The 19,325-nt window shown below is 47.5% G+C and overlaps 1 protein-coding gene across 6 annotated transcripts in view; it reads right to left on the minus strand.

Annotated features, from left to right (window-relative positions):
• LOC111845609 (plectin-like) overlaps positions 1 to 19,325 on the minus strand; it is a 127,992-nt gene that overhangs the window by 101,577 nt on the left and 7,090 nt on the right. For 4 of the 6 annotated variants that reach the window (XM_072716915.1, XM_023815228.2, XM_023815219.2 and 1 more), the window contains exon 2: positions 18,287 to 18,479. In XM_072716915.1, the coding sequence (XP_072573016.1) occupies positions 18,287 to 18,479 (193 nt within the window). Of the gene's footprint in view, positions 1 to 11,992; positions 12,207 to 18,286; positions 18,480 to 19,325 lie in introns of those variants that run through there. The other 2 variants (XM_072716901.1, XM_072716900.1) reach the window with 1 other exon arrangement.

The following is a 19,325-nucleotide window of genomic DNA, read 5'->3' on the forward strand; positions in this document are numbered from 1 at the left end:
GAGGAAGCGGCCGGGGCGACGCCAGCAGACCGTCCCAGAGAGGAGCGGACGGGGGCGATGCCAGCAGACAGCCACCTGTGTGTCTTGGCGCAGGTTCAGGTCCATTAGGCCAGACCGGCCTGTTCTGATTCCCCACGACACAGGATGGAGTGTCAGACAAACAGTGCATGCTGGCTGACCACCTATCCTCCGACCCCCTCCCCAAGTCCAGCCTCGGCCCCTGCAGTATTTTAAGGGGGGGCCAAAGGATGAGCAAGGGTTTCTCAGAGGGGTCCATATAAATATTATAAATGAAGGGGAAAAAATGTTATTTATTTATTTACTTATTAAAATAGATTAATTAAATTGATTAATCCAGGCAGCTAATTAAACCCTCACATTACAGTACAGTGAAGTTGATTCAAAGCGTTAATATGACATGCATAGCCTGCTTACATGCAGTGGAAAACTAATGACTGGTTCTCCACATATATATTTACCACACAGACTTCAAGCAAGGGCTAGCTTTGCTAAAATAATAAAACAACACTATAGTTCAGCATGTGCACTGAAACATACACACGTATAAAGACGCTGTCTAAAATACGATCTATATCAGCAGGAGCAGGGCTCCTGGCTAATCTAAACGAGACATGGAGCAGACATGGAGCTTTCATGCTGCTATTTGTTATGCACTGCAAGTGTGTGAGCAGCTCTCATTAGGAAGGTAATACAGTGTAATATGTTATAAACAGCTGCTTAACAGCAAGCAGCGCGCACAGGGTCCTGCTGCATCAGTAATTACAGTTTTCCGCTGAAATCTTTGCCCGATCTCCTCATTGGTATATTTTAATGTTTACCATTTCCAGTGGGGTGGCACTGGGGGTGGCAAGGGCTCAATTTTGCGCCACACAGAATGTGAAAATCTCATTGACAGTGAAATATCTGCAGATTACTTCCCCCAGTAAATTTTAACTTGATTTCGATTAATTTCTCAAGCTGGTCTTTTCGAGAGAAGCCAGTGAAAAGGGTACCTGTGAAACACACGCAGGCCTGCTTACTGGAAAGGGCACGGTTTGGAGCACTGGGAGACACGGCACGGTTTGGAGCACTGGGAGACACGGCACGGTTTGGAGCACTGGGAGACACGGCACGGTTTGGAGCACTGGGAGACACGGCACGGATTGGAGCACTGGGAGACATGGAGCCGAGCTCCATATACAGTACATGATGTGAGAGTCGCTCCGCAGCCCAGTAATGCCCAGTAATAAAAAGCAGTTGTCTGAAGTTGTCCAGAAGCTTCCAGTTGCCCTGCGGGGCTTGGATCATATAGTGGAACCCCCCACCACCACCACAGCCCCCTCCCGGTCTCTCTCCTTTCTCGCCTCAGAAAGAACCCCCATCTGGACGGGCCGCCCTTTCGTGGTGAGCCTCTCACACACACATTCTTCTGCCCTACAGCTTAGCACCAAACCAGCACGTCGCACGAGAACCAGTTCCCTGCACCAACACCAACCTGGTGTACAGAAAGGAGCCAGACAGAGCTACGGATACAGAGGGTGTGAGACACACAGAAAGGGGGGGGGGGATAAAGAAGGAGAGAAACATGAAAGAAGTAAAAAGGAAAGACCGCAGGGAAAGGATGGGGACCTAAAAGCTGTGCCTGTATATGTTTGCCCCAGCCTCACACTGGGCAGGCAGCCAGGCACTACTGGGAAACAAGAAGCTGCCTCATATGCTCATAATTAGCTGCTGCCCTTGGCGGAGGCTAGGAGTGAGGCAGACCAGTCAGAAGCACACATGAGAGACTGAAACCAATACTGCATCCCTCCAGTGCCAAAGGCAGCCTGTCACTCACTACGCCTGCAGTCTTAATCCCCTATCCTTCATTTTCAGCTTGAACCAACCTCTCTGAAAAGCTCTCTCTCTCTTTTATTATCTCCTTTTTTTGTGAAATCCAAGGAATGGAGTTCCTGATGAGCTGAAGATGCTGAAGATGATGGCGATGATGATGATGTAATGATGAGAAGGATGGTGCTTATGTTGATAATGATGATCGTACAATGACGATAGTCAGGATGAAGACCTCGCTTGGATATGAACAAAACTGGAAACTAATTTTGCCTGGAACACAATGCCAAAATGCCCCCTGTCCGAAACCACAGCAGCCCCTGGCGGGAAACCCAACGGCAGAGCGTGATCCTTACTGCTATTCAGTGTTTCCTGTTTTCCCAAAACTGTCTACAGACAACACAAAAATCCCTTTTATTGAATTAAACGTTACTGTCCTGGTAAAAAAGCCCTTACAACGATTTCTTTGTTACACTATTTGTGTCTGGCTAACAAAAGAGGCTCAAAGTCTTCTCTCTTTCAACACTTTGATGTGGGACTCAATAGGAATCTCGCTGTTGTTACCCAAAAGTCGGGTAGATCATTCAGGTCAATGAGAATTACACTCAGACCCTTAAAGGGTCCACACAGGCGCCACCTACAGGACATGTTTTGTATTTGTTTCAGATTTGGGCTGTAAACCATCAAATCTGAAGGTGTCTTCTTCTCCAGACCTTAGAACAGACACAGTGCTAGAGTTGAATTATTATTATTATTATCAATATTGCTCACAGGACCACCAATGACTAGCCACCGTCCAAAATAAATCAGGGAGATATTTACCTTCTTAGTCACTCATTGCTAATTATTGATCCTAGTCTGAGAATCAAAGTGAGGTCACCCTCGGGAAAAGGTGTCTAAAAATTCTGCAGCCCTAAGAAAGCAGGTATAGAGATGACGACTAGGGGAATGTGAGGAATGGACATGTTGAGAGAGAGCCCAGGCTGCTTGATTTAGCCGGAGGAATTCTGCCTCTCCTGGGGGCAAAGGAAGGAAACGGGAATCTCTGGTCACGAACTGGGATGTAGTGCGTCACACGACAAGCCCACGCTCTCCTGCTCACTTCCTACAGACACATCCTCTGTTGCAGAAGTTTGCACATATACACACACACACACCCCCACACACATACTGTACAGGTTTGTGATTATAGCTTTGTGAGGATTCTCCATTCGTTTTGATGAGGAAAACTCTAATCCCAACATGATGACCGTAACCCATGATGACCTACCCAGCCCTAACCTTAACCATAAGTAACTAAAATCTTTGTGAGGACCTGAAAAATGGTCCCCACAATGTCAAAATGACAGGTCTTTATCACATACAGACACAGGTGTACAGAAAACACAAAATATACACTATGAAGCTGAAGCTGGGATCCATCCCATAGTCACCAGAAATCTGTAATTAATACTGATCTTTCATTTTGATGAAACTTCAATGCTGAGGTACCACTAATGCTCTGACGTGTCCCTGCAAATCTCTCTGACAAACCAACACAGGTAACTCCCCACCAAAGGGGGTGGGGGGTCATTCTGAGTCATTACCAAGGTCATTAAAATGCCCCCCTCTCAAATTTCTGAGGGTTCTTTGCCTTCTGGGAGCAACACTGACAAAACATTAATAAAAATTAAAGTACTGACAGCTGCCACTAACAACATCTGTTTCTTGTTTTTTTTAGGTTTGTTAGAAACAATAAGAACATTTGAAAAACAAATGTCATTTTTTATATATATAAATAATGCATGTACACACTCACTTGCATTTTTAATGAGCAAAAGAAGCTTTTTCTGCAATCGATGATGGCTGACTGGCATGATTTGTGCCTTGAGAGCGAAACGAGACCCCCCCGGGGGGTTTAAATTAGACCTGGGCACCCACCCCCTCTTTTCATGGTCACTGGTGCTCGGGGTGGAGGGGGGGGGGGGGACCTGAGTCTGGGGTCGACAGGTGATTTTCTCTGGCAAACAAGCGTGGCTACTGTCACCTGACGCCGCACATCAAAGGGAATCCCACCCAGGAAGCGGAGACATTTGGCTTAGGGTGACACATGTGACATCACTGCTTGGACCACACACCATGGCCCCTGCCATCTGATTAGGAATGGGGGCAAAGACGGCGGAGACGAAGACATCACCAGAGAACCAGACACATACAGTAGTTTCCAACTTGCATACATGAACATCGAACACTGACCTGTCAGCGTGCCTCTAAAGGTCACCAGGCCAGCGCATGAACCAGCAAGGCTGACAGGCTACATGGTGACCTGCTCATGCAGTAAAGCTGCCCATTGTTTCACTTCCTGGCTGGTCTTACGGAATTCCCTGTAACACCGCGTGTAAGTAAGCAGCATGAGTAACACCGCGTGTAAGTAAGCAGCATGAGTAACACCGCATGTAAGTAAGCAGCATGAGTAACACCGCGTGTAAGTAAGCAGCATGAGTAACACCGCGTGTAAGTAAGCAGCATGAGTAACACCGCATGTAAGTAAGCAGCATGAGTAACACCGCGTGTAAGTAAGCAGTATGAGTAACGCCGCGTGTAAGTAAGCAGCATGAGTAACACCGCATGTAAGTAAGCAGCATGAGTAACACCGCGTGTAAGTAAGCAGCATGAGTAACACCGCGTGTAAGTAAGCAGCATGAGTAACACCGCGTGTAAGTAAGCAGCATGAGTAACGCCGCGTGTAAGTAAGCAGCATGAGTAACACCGCGTGTAAGTAAGCAGCATGAGTAACACCGCGTGTAAGTAAGCAGCATGAGTAACACCGCGTGTAAGTAAGCAGCATGAGTAACACCACATGTAAGTAAACAGCATGAGTAACACCGTGTGTACGTAAACAGCATGATTACTCAGCAAGGACTGGTTATTGCGGGATAAAACAGAAACCAGAGCTTGTATGAGAACATAAAATGCACTTTATCAGTCCCAAGAGATAATTCTTGTGCATACTGCAGCAAAATACATACAGCACAAATGAACATGCATAGGTCACATGTACAGTGAGGTCCATAAATATTGAGACATCGACACAAATCTTTTTGGCTCTATAAACGACCACAATGGATTTGAAATTAAACGAACAAAATGGGCTTTAACTGCAGACTTTCAGCTTTAATCAGGTGAACAGAGTAGGAATTACAACAGTCTGTATATGTTCCTCCTCCTGCTCCCTCTCTGGCCCTTACTTCCCTCTACCTTGTTCAGCTCGTGCAGCCTGTTCTATGTTCTGCTCATTCCAGGCAAACACTGTATCTGTCTTATCTGGTTGCGCAGGTTTAGGTATTTGATCGTGACTCATTAGCACAGAAAATTGACAGATGACACATTTCAGAATAATCCAAATCAAAAGTCATGGCAGAAACCCCACATATAAACACATTCAGACGATACCCTTCTTATCTCATAAACAACTCCTCATCTGAGCGTGACCATCGCTGCTCAAATGACTACCACACGGAAATGAGTAAATAGCATTACCATTCAAAGTACAACTCCCAGTGTAACTCTCAGGGCCAGCATGGGTGCGGCTGAAAACACACAGTTCCCAGGTCAAACCCTGCCATTCTCAGGTCACAGTCGCCCTGCCACTCTCAGGTCACAGTCGCCCTGCCATTCTCAGGTCACAGTCGCCCTGCCACTCTCAGGTCACAGTCGCCCTGGACTCATTCCCCCATCCCCAGTTTCTTTCCCTTTGGACCACAGACCATGACCGTAGGCCGAACTGGGGCACAGCATCCTCTGCATGCATACGGGCCCAGTTTTCCATCATTACGCGACACTTTAAAATTCCCCACAGTTTTCTCCGTTTGCTGGGTGAATTGAGCCATTGGGTGGGACAGGAGGTCTGCTATTACCAACATCATTCCCTGGACACTGTGGGGAGGGGGGGGGGGGGGGGGGACAGGAAAGAAATGGTGGGCAGTGAGGAGTGTCAGGCAGCAGGAATTCAGACACAGAAATGCTGAAGCCAGAGGTGTGGGGTAGACCTGCCAAAGACACACACCCTTCTATATCATTATCATCAGTAAAACACTAACAATAATATCAGCACAAGCTCCTATCAGTTTTGACATTCAGTGATAAAGCGGTGATTCATGTTTGCACTAAGGGCACCACATCATGTTGTAATTCATAAAAGACTGATTAGAGTGACTGATAAATTTTATACTAAAACATGACCAATTATTGACCACTGGAGCCAATTACAGATGACCTGTACTCAATGGAGCTAACTAAAGACCACTCATATTCAATGGGAATAAGTATAGACAACTTGTACTCAATGGGACTAAATAAAGACCAGTAGTACTCAATGGGGATAACTAAGGGCCTCTTGAACTCAATGGGGATGACTAAGGGCCTCTTGTACTCAATGGGGATAAGTGTAGACACCTTTTCCTCAATGAGAATAACTATAGACCACTATGACTCAATGGACCTAGTTTTATGAGGTATTGGTTTAGGTACAGACCAGTCACATTCATCAGACCTACTGTAGAAAAAGGCTGATAATATCATTCAGCAACATGAGCGGTGTAGACTGCAGACCATGGCCATGGGGAATCACTGCAGAATGTGGGTACTAGTCGCTCTACTGTCATGAAAATGTGACCTTTGCTCCAAGCTTGTCGGCATCACTCAGCTGTCCAAGACCACAGGGTTCTCTGTTCACTCACACAAGATGCTCACCAGAGAAGACCAGAGAGGAATCCCTAAGAGCCGATTCAGGCACTTAACAGGGAAACTTACAAACACACACATGTGCGTCATTTAGATGTTCCCAGCCATGCCAACATCCAAGCCCAGTTCCCAGTTCCTGGCACAGTGATTGACCAGAGTTTCAGAAAAGAATATGCTTTAACTGCATGGAAAGCTAGAGCACACCCCCATCACAACTAAAGAGGCAAATAATCCAGTAGGTCAGAAAGTCAGACACAGGTGTACTGCTGTTGGACCCTATTACCTAACCAAGGGTACTCTATTCCACACAGGCCACTCTAGTTGAAAACCCAAGCAAACTTGGGGTAAACTGAAAACGAGGCCAAGTTATCAGCTCAGACATGTCACCTGAAGGCTCCGCAACCTTACAGTACCTCCAGCTTGGAGAGGACACCATGGATGCGTGCTACACGGTGTGACGTCAGAACCAAAACACACCCGGAACCTACAAATGATCTTAGAGCCTACAGAGATCCAGCCGGCAGAGAAGCCGGTCAGTTTCAACCACACTGAAAAAAATCATTCAAAATAAAATGTGTTTATATGTGATATTTATAATAATTTATTATCATCCTTTAAAAATCCACCCGCTTCCTTCTTTGCACTCTTTTATATCAGGCATCTTAACGTGACCCCCTTCTTTTGCAAATAGCTCACTTCAGGACCAGACTGTCGGTACCGTAACGTCTGCCAGTTTCATGCTGGACGACGTGGTCCAGCTTCAACCCAGGTGGCCGCAAGCAGAACCATTCTGGCATGAGGGGGAAAGACTTTCTGAGATACACATTCAGCCTGATCTCCAGGGAAACGGCGAATTCAGTTTGCCGCTGTTTACCAGGAAGCTCCCAGTCAGAAACGGCCTGTAATAATGGCTCTGATGTCAACAGTACCAACAAGCATGTTCTATTCTAGTGGGGGGGGCGGTTTAACCATAGAGATGCAATCACCTCTGTGAATACTGATAAAACAATCTTTATCAGTCATAGCAAACCTTACACTGCATCCATTATGACATATCTGTCAAAGCAAAGACGCTGCAGGTCGGATACTGAAGAGGTGCGAGATGACGATAATTTTCATGACTAGTTGCGTCTGAATCCACAATAAGCATTTCTGAGTTATTCCAAGAATTGCAATACAGTACTACTTGACACTATAACAACAGGACAGACCAGAATCACGCGATGCCTACATGTTCAGAGGCTGTAACAGTGCTACGTCAAAAGCAGACCGATATGGAACAAAGCAATCTCAACATGCATAACATCTCCGCACTGTCTGTATATCTCACTTCTTTGTCAACTATCTGTCTCAGTGGATCTCAACAAATCACTGAGCTTGTGTCACACGGTAAACAATGGCTAAAAACCAGGGATTCAAATCACTAATTTGAAAGGCAGATCCACGTTATGATGTACCCCATTGTAAGTATTTTTGGACAAACGCCATTACGTGCCTTTATGTCTCACGTCAAGCAAAAATTGCACATTGAATTTGAAATGTGAACTGTAAAAAATAACTTAAAAATACCTTTGCTATCATAAGTCAATTTCTTTATATATATACAGTATACAGATATCTTAATAGTTAGTTTATTATTATAATGCTACAAATAGTGTTTCTTGTAAGGACCAAATTGCTGGTTAATTACCATTAACATATACATTCCAATTTGGTTGGTTTGTAAACAAACAAAAACAACATCATGATCGATGTTTCTCAAACCAGTCATTGGGGACCACCAGACGCTCCACGGTTTTACTCCCCCCCAACCCCCCAGGGAATATGGAGAGAGCAAAAACATGGACCCCCAGGACTGGTTTGAGAAACACTGATCTGTATCGTGGATTGTGATTTTAACGAAAATATACAGTGATATGACATTTGGGCCACAACGCCCATCTCTGGACAAACCATTTAAGGTGAGGAGAATGTGCTGATCCAGTGAGCTGCTGCACCCACCAGACAATGAGGCACCTCAGGGATGAGAACCTGAGTGCAGCCACAATGGGCAACATCTCAGCACCACACTATTCCGAATGGAACCGTGGGAAGTGTTTTTCTGATGCCTGGAATGCCAATCCTGCCACCAACCTTCTGGAGGACCTGCTTGCAGGGATGGATGTAGATCAGCATCATACCAAAGACAAAGTACCTGCAGGTTAAGCGACTTGCTCATGGAATCACTCACAAGATTCGATCTAGCAACCTTCCGGTTGCTGGCACAGATCCCTAGCCTCAAAGCCACTACTCCACCCACTTCATTGGACAACCAGTGAGGCTGATTAAGGGAAAATGAGTCAACTTCTGTATTCAGCAGTAGGAGGATGGGTTGATGATTCCTTGAAAGGTCACAGAGCTTCCAGAAGCTCAAACGCCAAGGTATGAGGGCTGTTCCCAACCCTGTCCTCAAGCCAACTCAAGTATGGCATTTTCAGAAACACTGGATACATTCAGTGGTGCCACCCTCCTCCAAGGGCACTGTACCGAGGTGCTGTCTATTTTTAAAGAGATGTCTAACTTTCCACAGACCAATCTCCATATCCCCTTCCAAGAAGCTGCAATGACCATTTACCTTGACACCCCCAGCTGCCCACCATTAAACCTAATTCTATGGACATTTCCAGACAACTGGTAAACTGGTATCGTTTTCAGTCAGAACACATTGTCAGGTGTATCTCAGTCCAGGAGGACCGGTCCAGGGAACAGGGACCTGCTGATGTTCGCATGAGAGTTCCGATTCACAGCACGCCAAGCGTCCATCCATACGTCTCAGCTTGTCACAAGTGTTGAGAGCTGGCGTGGATGCCTGATAGGCCAACGGGGAATCCCACTGCGAGCAGCTCGCACAGCCGCCTTCACCTGCTGCCACCAGTCGCACGAAAGGACAGAGAGGAGAATCTCGCTAAGGCGGGGCCAGATGCAATGGCGGGCCAAAACAAGACATCAAACAACCTGGACAGGGCTTTTCAGAAATCTTTGTTTGTGTTTTACAGCAAAACATCAAGTAGCGCTGATGTTGTAAGAACAGACCTAAATCAGACATTGCTGTGTATGGGCCGTAGACAGAGCCGACCTCTGATCTGAAGTTTACATATAACAGTGACGGAGGTGAGCTTGTTGGATCTGCCTTCAGACTTTGATTCTCACTGGTTTCATTACTGGTTCCTGCAGGGTTATGGCAGGAATCCCACCCACCCCCCGTATTTCAAGCCCATATCTGTACCACTGCTGTTTGAAGTTTCAATTCATGTTTCATGTCCAGCTGGATGAACAGGTCACACTGCATCACTGGAGATGAACTGTTAAGGAATGAAGCATCCGTGTTACCAAATGATCCATGATGTCGATGATCGGGACCGGAGATGTTCAGCAGAGGGCACGTGACGGCAGGAACCCAGAACGAGCCTGAGACTCTGCGTTTACAAAAGAGCCCTAAAAGAAAGTAATGACTGAAGCATCCCCAGCATTTTAAACAGCAGAGGGTGAAATGCTTCAGGAAACACAGCCCTCCTTGGGGACTTAAATCATTGTATAAACATGGGCGCATCATGGAAGGAACCTAAAGGAAACAACGTGATAACTGGATGAGACCACAAAGCATTACTCACAACTTTAAAGGCTTGTTTGGAAAATAGGGGGGGGGGTGTCTCCTAATTAATGTCCACAAACGCCCGGAATGCGGAACGTTCCGGTGATGTCTGGCGTGCTTCCATAGCAACCGTACAGCGGAGAGAAAGCAGACGTCTCAGAGCGCAAGTGCACCTTAGCAGCTGAGGGAAAGAGACAAGATGGAGTAAATCTACGCAAGAGAGGAGGAATGATGGTCCAGGGAAGAGTCACGCTGGGTGCCAAAGAGCAAGGCCTTCCGAACGGGATCGGACTCGAAGCGCTTTCCAATGATGGGAAAGTTCAGTGGATAGAGATGCCCACTGTTTTTTCCTGAAACAGTCCAGGAAGTGGCCAAACTGCCTGACCACGGTGATCTGTCACTCAGCCGCTGGTCACATGCTACACAAGATGCCCTCCCCCAGGTGCCGTTTCACACGTGGGCCTGACAGGTCTGGAGCTGTTCCCCTCAGTGCCTGAACTCCTTAAATAGAGCCGTCAAACAATCAGAGGCTCCGTGAGAAGCCCCGATGCCTTAATAAGGGAGCGAGCGTGTGTCTCCCATACACAGCCTCCCGGCCCCCGCACCCACAGCCGCGGGGGCCCTGAATCAGCTAGCACCGGCGGCGAACTGGGGCGATATTTTTAGAAGACCCCCTTTCACTGGCATCTTCAGGCCAATCAGATGGTGCGGACCCAGGGGTGGCAAATGAAAGCATGAGAGAGAGCATCAAAAGATGACAGAGGAAAAAGGGCATCTTAACCTCTGCATGTGACCCTCAGGAACAACAGACACAAAGGCATCGATTGCCATGTGGTGCTGTGAGTGTGCGTGTGTGTGTGTGTGTGTGTGTGTGTGCGTGTGTGTTTGTGTGTGTGTGGGTTTGCATAGATCACATTTGAGGACCAAATTGTCCCCAAAGTGTAGTAAAACGTGAAATTTCCCTACTTTTGGGGACATCTTTTGAGGTCCCCATTTGGATAAGCTCAGCTTTATAAAAATCTGTGAATGCAATCGAAAAAGTAAAAATTCCAAAAGCCTTGTACTTGGGTTGGTTACTTATGGTTAAGGTTAGGGATGGGTAGAGGTTAAGGGTGTCATGACTGGGATTAGGGTTTTTCCCATAGAAATGAATGGATGGTCCCCATTTAGACAGGAAGACCAACTTACCGCAGTGTTTTGTCATCAGTATTACCACCAACACAGTTCTGTTCTCCTACTTTAAAACAACTAAGAACGATAAAACTGCAGATCCCAGACAAAGCTCTCCGAGAACACGCAGCGTAAAAGGTGTGTGTCCCACACACGCATAGGTGTGATGAAAGTGGGGGGGGGGGGTCTCTATGCTGTATCAACTGTTAAGTGGTGGGGGGGTGACCCTCCATCACAGATGCTTCAGAACGCCGATAATGCTCTCAGCAACAGCCCCCAAGGTCCCTGAGCCCCTGCACTGTGGCGGGACTGACCACTGACCTTTGACCTCTTTCGACAGCAATCGCGGAAGCGGTGCAGAAGCCGGCGTGCCGTACGGGGGCCGAGAGGCGGGGCATGGTGCCCAAACCACACAGCGCTCGCCCCCTGTGTCCTCACAGGTGCCCTCACAGGTGCCCTCACAGGTGTCCTCACAGGTGCCCTCACAGGTGCCCAAACCTCCGGGGTGACGCCATGGGGAACGGCTCAAACAGAGCCCATGCTCAGCGTCAGGGCTGCCCCCCCTCACCTTTACAGGACCCCCCCCCTCTCTCACACACACACACACACACATTGGGCCTTCCGGTGAGACCCCTTTACCTTTGTATTTCTCTCTGACGTTCTCGTAAGCTTGGACGAAATCCTGCTCCTCTGCATTGGGGGGAAGGACAGCGGGGTCAAACGTGGCCATGGCCGCCACCTGAAGCAGCTCCTCTTTATCTCCCCTTCTTTCTTCTGCCTTCCCTCTTGACTGGAGCAACTTCTTGCCTGCTGGGCTGTCAGAATTCAGCCAGTCGCTCTTCTCTCTTTCTCTCTCTCTATCTTTCTGTCTTTCTCCTCTCTCTCTCACTCTGGGTCTCATTCCACCGCAGCCACTGCTGGCCCCCTCCCCTCCTCTTCCCAAACTGAGAAATGGAAATACCCACGCTGCACATGTGAAACCCCGCCTCTTAAAGAGACAGGCGCGCACACAGATGCAGCAGTAAAGGCCCAGGCACGCATGCAAGCAGCCCCCCCCCCCACACACACGCACACATTTACAAGAGGTTTGCCGGGCGCTCAGCAAACACAGGACATGTGCCGCTCAAGCAAACTGCTGTGAGGGCCAGAGACCTTGACCTTGACTAAAGGGCAGCTTGTTCCCACAATGCACCTGTGATGGAGGATTGTATCCAAAGGACCGCAACATAGCTCGCAGTAGACACACAGGCCAAAATCCGGGCTTACAGGGCATCGAGGAATGACACCCACAGACGTAGGGGTTTCCCGCCAGAGGCTGTGTGATGAAGACGCTATAAATAAACACTGACTGGACACGGCGTCATTTGTAACACACCCATCATGAAGACTTCATTCAAACACGCTGCATTTCCCGGGATACTGGAATCGCCGTCTGTACAGTCGCTTTCCCATGACCTGTGCCTGCCTGTATTTACTTAACATCACACCGCCACCCTTCTGAAACCGTACCCCCCCCCCCCCCCCCCACCTTGAAATCCGAATGCCCAGCATCGCTGCGTGACTGAGGAGCACAGCAGAGAGGGATAGAGAGGGATAGAGAGGGATGTTCCCCAATCGAGATCCAGCCTAGAGGGCAAATCTTGGCTCTGTAATATCAGGGGAACACAAACATGGAAAATGTAACTCCAACCCCCCCTGCACCCTCCCTTCACGCCTTAACCCACCCGCCTACCCGCCAGAGGAGAGTGGAAAGTGTACTTTCCGGGGGCTATAAAAACAGAATGCAAGTGTCTTTCTACAGGACCAGGACTCAGAGGATGCAGGAGAACATCTGTGTGTGTGTGTATGTGTGTCTCTGTGTGTGTGTGTGTCTGTCTGTGCGTGTATGTATACCCTACGTGTGTGTGTGTGTGTCTGTGTGTCTGTGTGTGTCTGTGTGTGTATGTGTGTCTGTATGTGTGTGTGTGTGTGTCTGTGTGTGTGTGTGTGTGTGTGTGTGTGTCTGTCTGTCTGTGTGTGTGTGTGTGTGTGTGTGTGTGTGTGGGTGGGCAGATGCCCGTAAGAACAAATGAGTTGTGGAAAAACATCAGCAGGAGGTTCTCCTGAGCACTTGACAGAAACCTGATGTGTGAAGCTACTTCACAAAGTGACTCTTATTTTACATGTCTGCTTACATAACTGCTTATCCTACTTTCCAGGCGCAGGATAAGCAGTTACTGTAGAAGGTGGATGGATGGATGGATGGAGGGATGGATGGATGGATGCAGCTGAATCACCAGAGCTGCTCAGGCTAAGCACCTTGCTGGTCAACAGGACCTCAACTGCTCTCCACTGAGAAGGTCCAATCCCCAGACTGCTGTCTGCTGCCTCACTCTCATTAGCACCTTCAGAAATTCCATTTAGAAGCTGAAAGGAGTCCAGCTACCTAAAGGCGTCTGCTAAACTGTTACCTGTGGCAAAAACACCTGCACTATTCTGGAGGACTTAGGGGGGGTTCACCATCTGTGCCCCCCCCCTCACACAGTGACACCAGAATCCACCAACATCACTCACAGCACTGACTCACTCACCCTATGATGTTACACTACAAGATGGCATGCACACCTACGAGCAGATGGAGCCGGGAGAATCCATTTCAGTACCAGATATGAAGCTGAAGAGCATGGAAGTCACAAGTAATACAGCACGTTCAGCTGAATTCACCATCACATTGTTCTTCTGTGATTTCACAGATATCACATGACACCGGAGCCAGCTGAGGCTTTCTGACCCGCCTTATCCCAGTTCTCATTGGTCCTTCTGACCCGCCTTATTCCAGTTCTCATTGGTCCTTCTGACCCGCCTTATCCCAGTTCTCATTGGTCCTTCTGACCCACCTTATCCCAGTTCTCATTGGTCCTTCTGACCCGCCTTATCCCAGTTCTCATTGGTCCTTCTGTTGGTTACTGCTGCGCCAAACCCAGCATCCCCCCCAGCCCCACGTTTCAGGCCCAAACCTCCACCGCTGCTGGTTGAAGTTTCGATTCCTGTTTCATGTCCAGCTGGATTAACAAGTCAAACTACATCACTCGCGACAAAGTGCTAAGGAATGAAGCATCCCTACGACCACGAGATCCATGCAGATAAGAGGGACCGGCATCCTACGTGAGAATGACCCAACAGGTCCTCAGAAAATGTCACTGTAAACAGTGGCCTGGTTTGGGACGTTGCCTGGCAACCAAAAGATCGCTAGATCAGTTCCACAGAGGACAGCAGTTCACAAGGAATCAGAGATTCCAACCCTTTCGCTTTGGTAATACATCAGGCAGACACGTTCATCACTGTGTCCTGCAGGTCTGTAAGCCACAGTCATAATGTACCACCACACCTCTTATGACACACAGATAGCAAATAAGCTATAAATGTCAGCCGTCAGTCCCATTTACATTCGAAATGCCAGAGGAGGGGTGGACACATGGGGATGGATTGAGCACCATTACTCAAGCAGCCGGCAGATGTATGGCCCTCCAGGAATGCAGCTCATGGTCTCCATTCTGTGGGCTTTGCATTAATGATGCTTATAGGTAACCATCCTCATATCGTTAAGTTAGCCTGCAGTGTTCCAGTTAACCAGTGGAGGTTCCGCAGTTTACAAAATGACAATGCAGCTTAACTGTCTTATTCAAAGGTACTACAGAAATGCCCCAGTTTATCCTGTTCACCAATAGTACCCTGTTCAGTGTAGCACAGATATATACAGAGGGACAGTGAATCACGAAAATAGGTTCTAGCACATTCTAAGTACTGTTTTTAACGATCCACCACCAACCCCACCCCCAGGTTCTGAAACCTAAAATTCTGGAAAAAGAAACAATTCATTATTACAGCATTTAATGGCACATACTGTTTATCATCCAGTCCAATAGGGGGCGCTCATGAGAAATTTAAATAAAGAATTCCACTTCTCATTCCCAAGCGTTCATTTGTCCTCCATTTCCCAATCTACAGGCTCCATAAAAGGGCTCATTTAACTATAACAAAACAAGTGGATTCCAGCTCTCATCCTGAGCAGCCTTTGTTTATAATCAAATTCTATACTCAGTTCCAGCTCACATGCTTCTGTGCTGGCTGAAAGTACTCATGTATTTGAAGAAAAGCCTCAGAGAAAAAAAGCCTTTCTGCTGGAGTAATTATGTGTAAACCCGAAATATGAACCCCTTCCTCCATTGGTTTCCATGCTTGTTCCAGCATTGGTGTGATTTAGTGTATTTGCTGCCACACTGTGTACATTGAGGGTATTGCAGGCAGGAATGTCATCGGGCCTGGAGGGGGGTGGGGGGAGGACAGCTTTGCTCACAAAAAGGCATGAGCTGCTTTGCACCAGCAGTGTGAAACTTAACAGCTGTTTGGGCCTTAAATCTTTCACAGAAACAAATACAAAACACAGCTGTGAAGGAGAAGAAAGACATTGGTTGATTTCACAATGATTTGTTTAATGATCACATTTCACATACAAACTAGGGAACAGCCACACCATCATGTAACAATGTGGCACAACGCAAATACAAACCATGTGTAATTCGAGATAACTGAGTAATCAAATGTAATCAAATAATCTGGTCTCCAGGGTTCCAGCAGGAAGATATGGAAAGGTATTTAAGGGAGGGTCTCATCTCCGGTAACCCCTCTCCTCTCTCTAGAACATTCCGTTTGCGGACCACACAGCGCGTCCCACGCCTTTCAGCGCATCTGCTGACCAGCGATCCGCACCCATCGGACCAGGAGGCGCGAGGCGTTGGCCAGAATAGCAAAACCAGCTGGCCCAGGGTCAAAGGTGGGCACATTTCTACTCGGGGGGTAGATGACCGGCATGGGTGTGGCGTGTTCCCATGGCGATGAACAGGGGTGTCGTGTCAGCTAGACAGGTGGCTGCCTCACACTTTTAAAATGCTGTAGGCTGTTCATACATCTGCACTACATGGCCATTTGAAACCGATCACATGGTGGCCAGCAGGTCGGCCATCCCCCCCCCCCCCCCACCCCCGCCCACAACACTGACCTCCTGCCAAATACGGTCATGAGCAGCATGCTTCCACAGTGACACATGGGAGGGCTGCTTGAAGAAAAAAAAAAACATCAGCGCAGCCCAAGCCTGCCCGATCAAAACCAGCCACACGGTGGCAGCCTTGAGCATTCTTTCTGTTTCACAGCTTCTGGTGAGATTGAATGACCTTATATACCAGGACAATTCCTAGTATGAGTGTGACATGACCTTTCACCTTGACAAACACCACCACTGCCTTCCGCAAGATGTCTAAAGGACCGCAGTGGCATCGGAAACCATGAAACCCAGTCTATCGTGAAGGGCCGAGTTGGGCTCAGCTACACACGTGCGTTCAGTTGACCGTTTTGAGCTGTTGCTATGAGACAGCAATGGCCAGCAACCAAGGCACCCCTCTGATGTCACAGAAACACCTTGCTCTTAAAGGCAAGGAGAAAACAGCCTCACAAAGAGTGGAGACTCCAACAAACCGGCCTTTATGTGGCCTTCACAGCAAAGGGATGCTGCAGACATCACTAATAGTTTCCACAGGAATAAGCAAACGGGCATTAGGCAAATGAAGAGAAGCCCAGGTGCTTCCAGGCCAAGTGGGGCTGACACACAAAGCCGGAAGAGGCACCTGGATCTCGGGGATAATCACCAGCACATCTAAAGCCAATGTGACAGGGGAACACAGTTCTGAAACGAAACCCAAAACAGCTGTTATTACTTCAATCACTGCCTGATTCAACTTACTGGAATCAACCAAGCTGCTCACAAAAGGCAACATGGACCACAATTCTGTCCACTGTGGGAATCGAAGGCTCAACATCCTCCAGCAACATCCAAAATCAATGATTTTGGCTACTTAGGGTAAAGGTCTGTTAAATAATTAAGTACTGTAATCTGACATTTACATTTGCATAGCATAGTGTAGTATTTCAGCACCCTAACAGTACTATGCCAGTTTAGTGACATAACACTTCAGTACCATACCTCTGTACAATTATAACACTGTAGTATCAGAGCATTTCAGAACTGGACAACTTTACTAGCATGGCATTTCAGTACCATACCATGTCACAATTGTAACATGCAGTACCACAGCATTTCAGTACAACACCACTTTAGTACCACAGCATTTCAGTACCATACCACTTTAGTATCACAGCATTTCAGTACAACACCACTTTAGTACCACAGCATTTCAGTACCATACCACTGTAGTATCACAGCATTTCAGTACAACACCAATTTAGTACCACAGCATTTCAGTACCATACCACTTAGTATCAAAGCATTTCAGTACCATACCTCTTTAGTGCCACAGCATTTCAGTAGCACACCACTTAGGACCACAGCATTTCAGTAGCACACCACTTAGTACCACAGCATTTCAGTACCATACCACTTAGTATCTAAGCTTTCAGTACCATACCTCTTTAGTGCCACAGCATTTCAGTAGCACACCACTTAGGACCACAGCATTTCAGTATCATACCACCTCAGTACCATATCATTGAAAAACATGAATGAGAATCATCTTGCTCAGAAGCATAATTATGTGCATTAAGTGAGTGATAAGACCTAATGTCTCATAAGCCACTGGTGTGTATTTTTGCCACATCACACAATGCTCGGGGCTGATGTCACCAACACACCCCCTATTGTCTTCTCTCTCTAGGCAGGCCCCTCCCTCTGGCAGGCCGACATTATTTGTTTACAGTTGGGCGGTTTCCAGGGGCGGCCTGACTTGCCAGCCTCTCAAACAGAACACGTCCTACAGTCATGTTTTCACACCCTCGCTATTTAATGTCGGTGAGGATGGAGCCGGCCGCTGTCTTACATGCATATATGTGCTCATGTGTTGATAACACGCGTGTTAGTGGCTCAAACGAGGTTCACCCCCCCACCTGCGATGCGGATGACGGCCCTCTCTGCCGGATCCAGCACATCCCCGGAGGCTGACTTAGAGCGTTTCACCCTCTGGTGCTTGTCCAGGTTCCACGGCAACGTGTCCCCAGGGCAGGGGGGGCTAATGTCTCCCCAGGAGCTCCCCTCCGATCCCCTGTCATCCCATTTCTTCTCCCGTTGCTCTGCCATGGCCTGGTGAAAAAGACACAGTCAGACACTAGGGGTCACTACCGAGCCTTGACAGGGGCATTTCCACCCAGCGTGTCCTATCACCAAATTATTTATATGCAGAAACATACTTTACCATTTTATTAGCACGAATCCCAGTTTACAACCAACAGAAACGTGGGATAAAAGGTTAATGCAAAACAGTTATTACTGAAGGATCAAATGGATGCTAACGATGCTAATGAATTTGCAGCCATTTTCATTGACATCAACCCTCCTCCTGGAAACATACACCATTGGCCATTTCCAAACGCTTGTTTTTGTAGTTAAATGTTTAATCCTCACTTGAGAGATCAAAGAGGGCATTTACCACTGCGGGTTGATAGGCATCCCCTTTCCAAGCAGGGCTTTGTGAATAGACATGTATTGGCTGACAGAGGAGGAGCAAACCATGTAAAAACAACAGAATGTGCACAGCCCTCATAATTCCAGCACACATCGGGACGGCTAAAGCCCCCTTGCCGTACCCCCGCTCCGGCTTCAGCTGAACGGTGACACTCGCGGCCTAAATAATTAATGAAATTTGATGCTGAGCATGAAACGGGCTTATGTATGATAAGTGAATCACAATGACTGTTTTATCAAAAAAGAATACACATGTTCTCCCTGTGATCTTCAAATGAAGAAACGGTCAATTTATATACATAAATACCTTCAGTGAAATATTTGCATGCATAAACAGATGTACAAATGTACAAATAGAAGGCGTGTTGGGAGCTTTGAACTCTGAACATCAAGGGAGAAAGTTAAAAAAGTAGATTCGGGAAGCTCCAAAAAAGCTTGTCATTTGGGGTTCATCTCTACATGATG

This window comes from Paramormyrops kingsleyae, chromosome 9 (genome assembly GCF_048594095.1).
Source record: "Paramormyrops kingsleyae isolate MSU_618 chromosome 9, PKINGS_0.4, whole genome shotgun sequence".
Taxonomy (NCBI): Eukaryota; Metazoa; Chordata; class Actinopteri; order Osteoglossiformes; family Mormyridae; genus Paramormyrops; species Paramormyrops kingsleyae.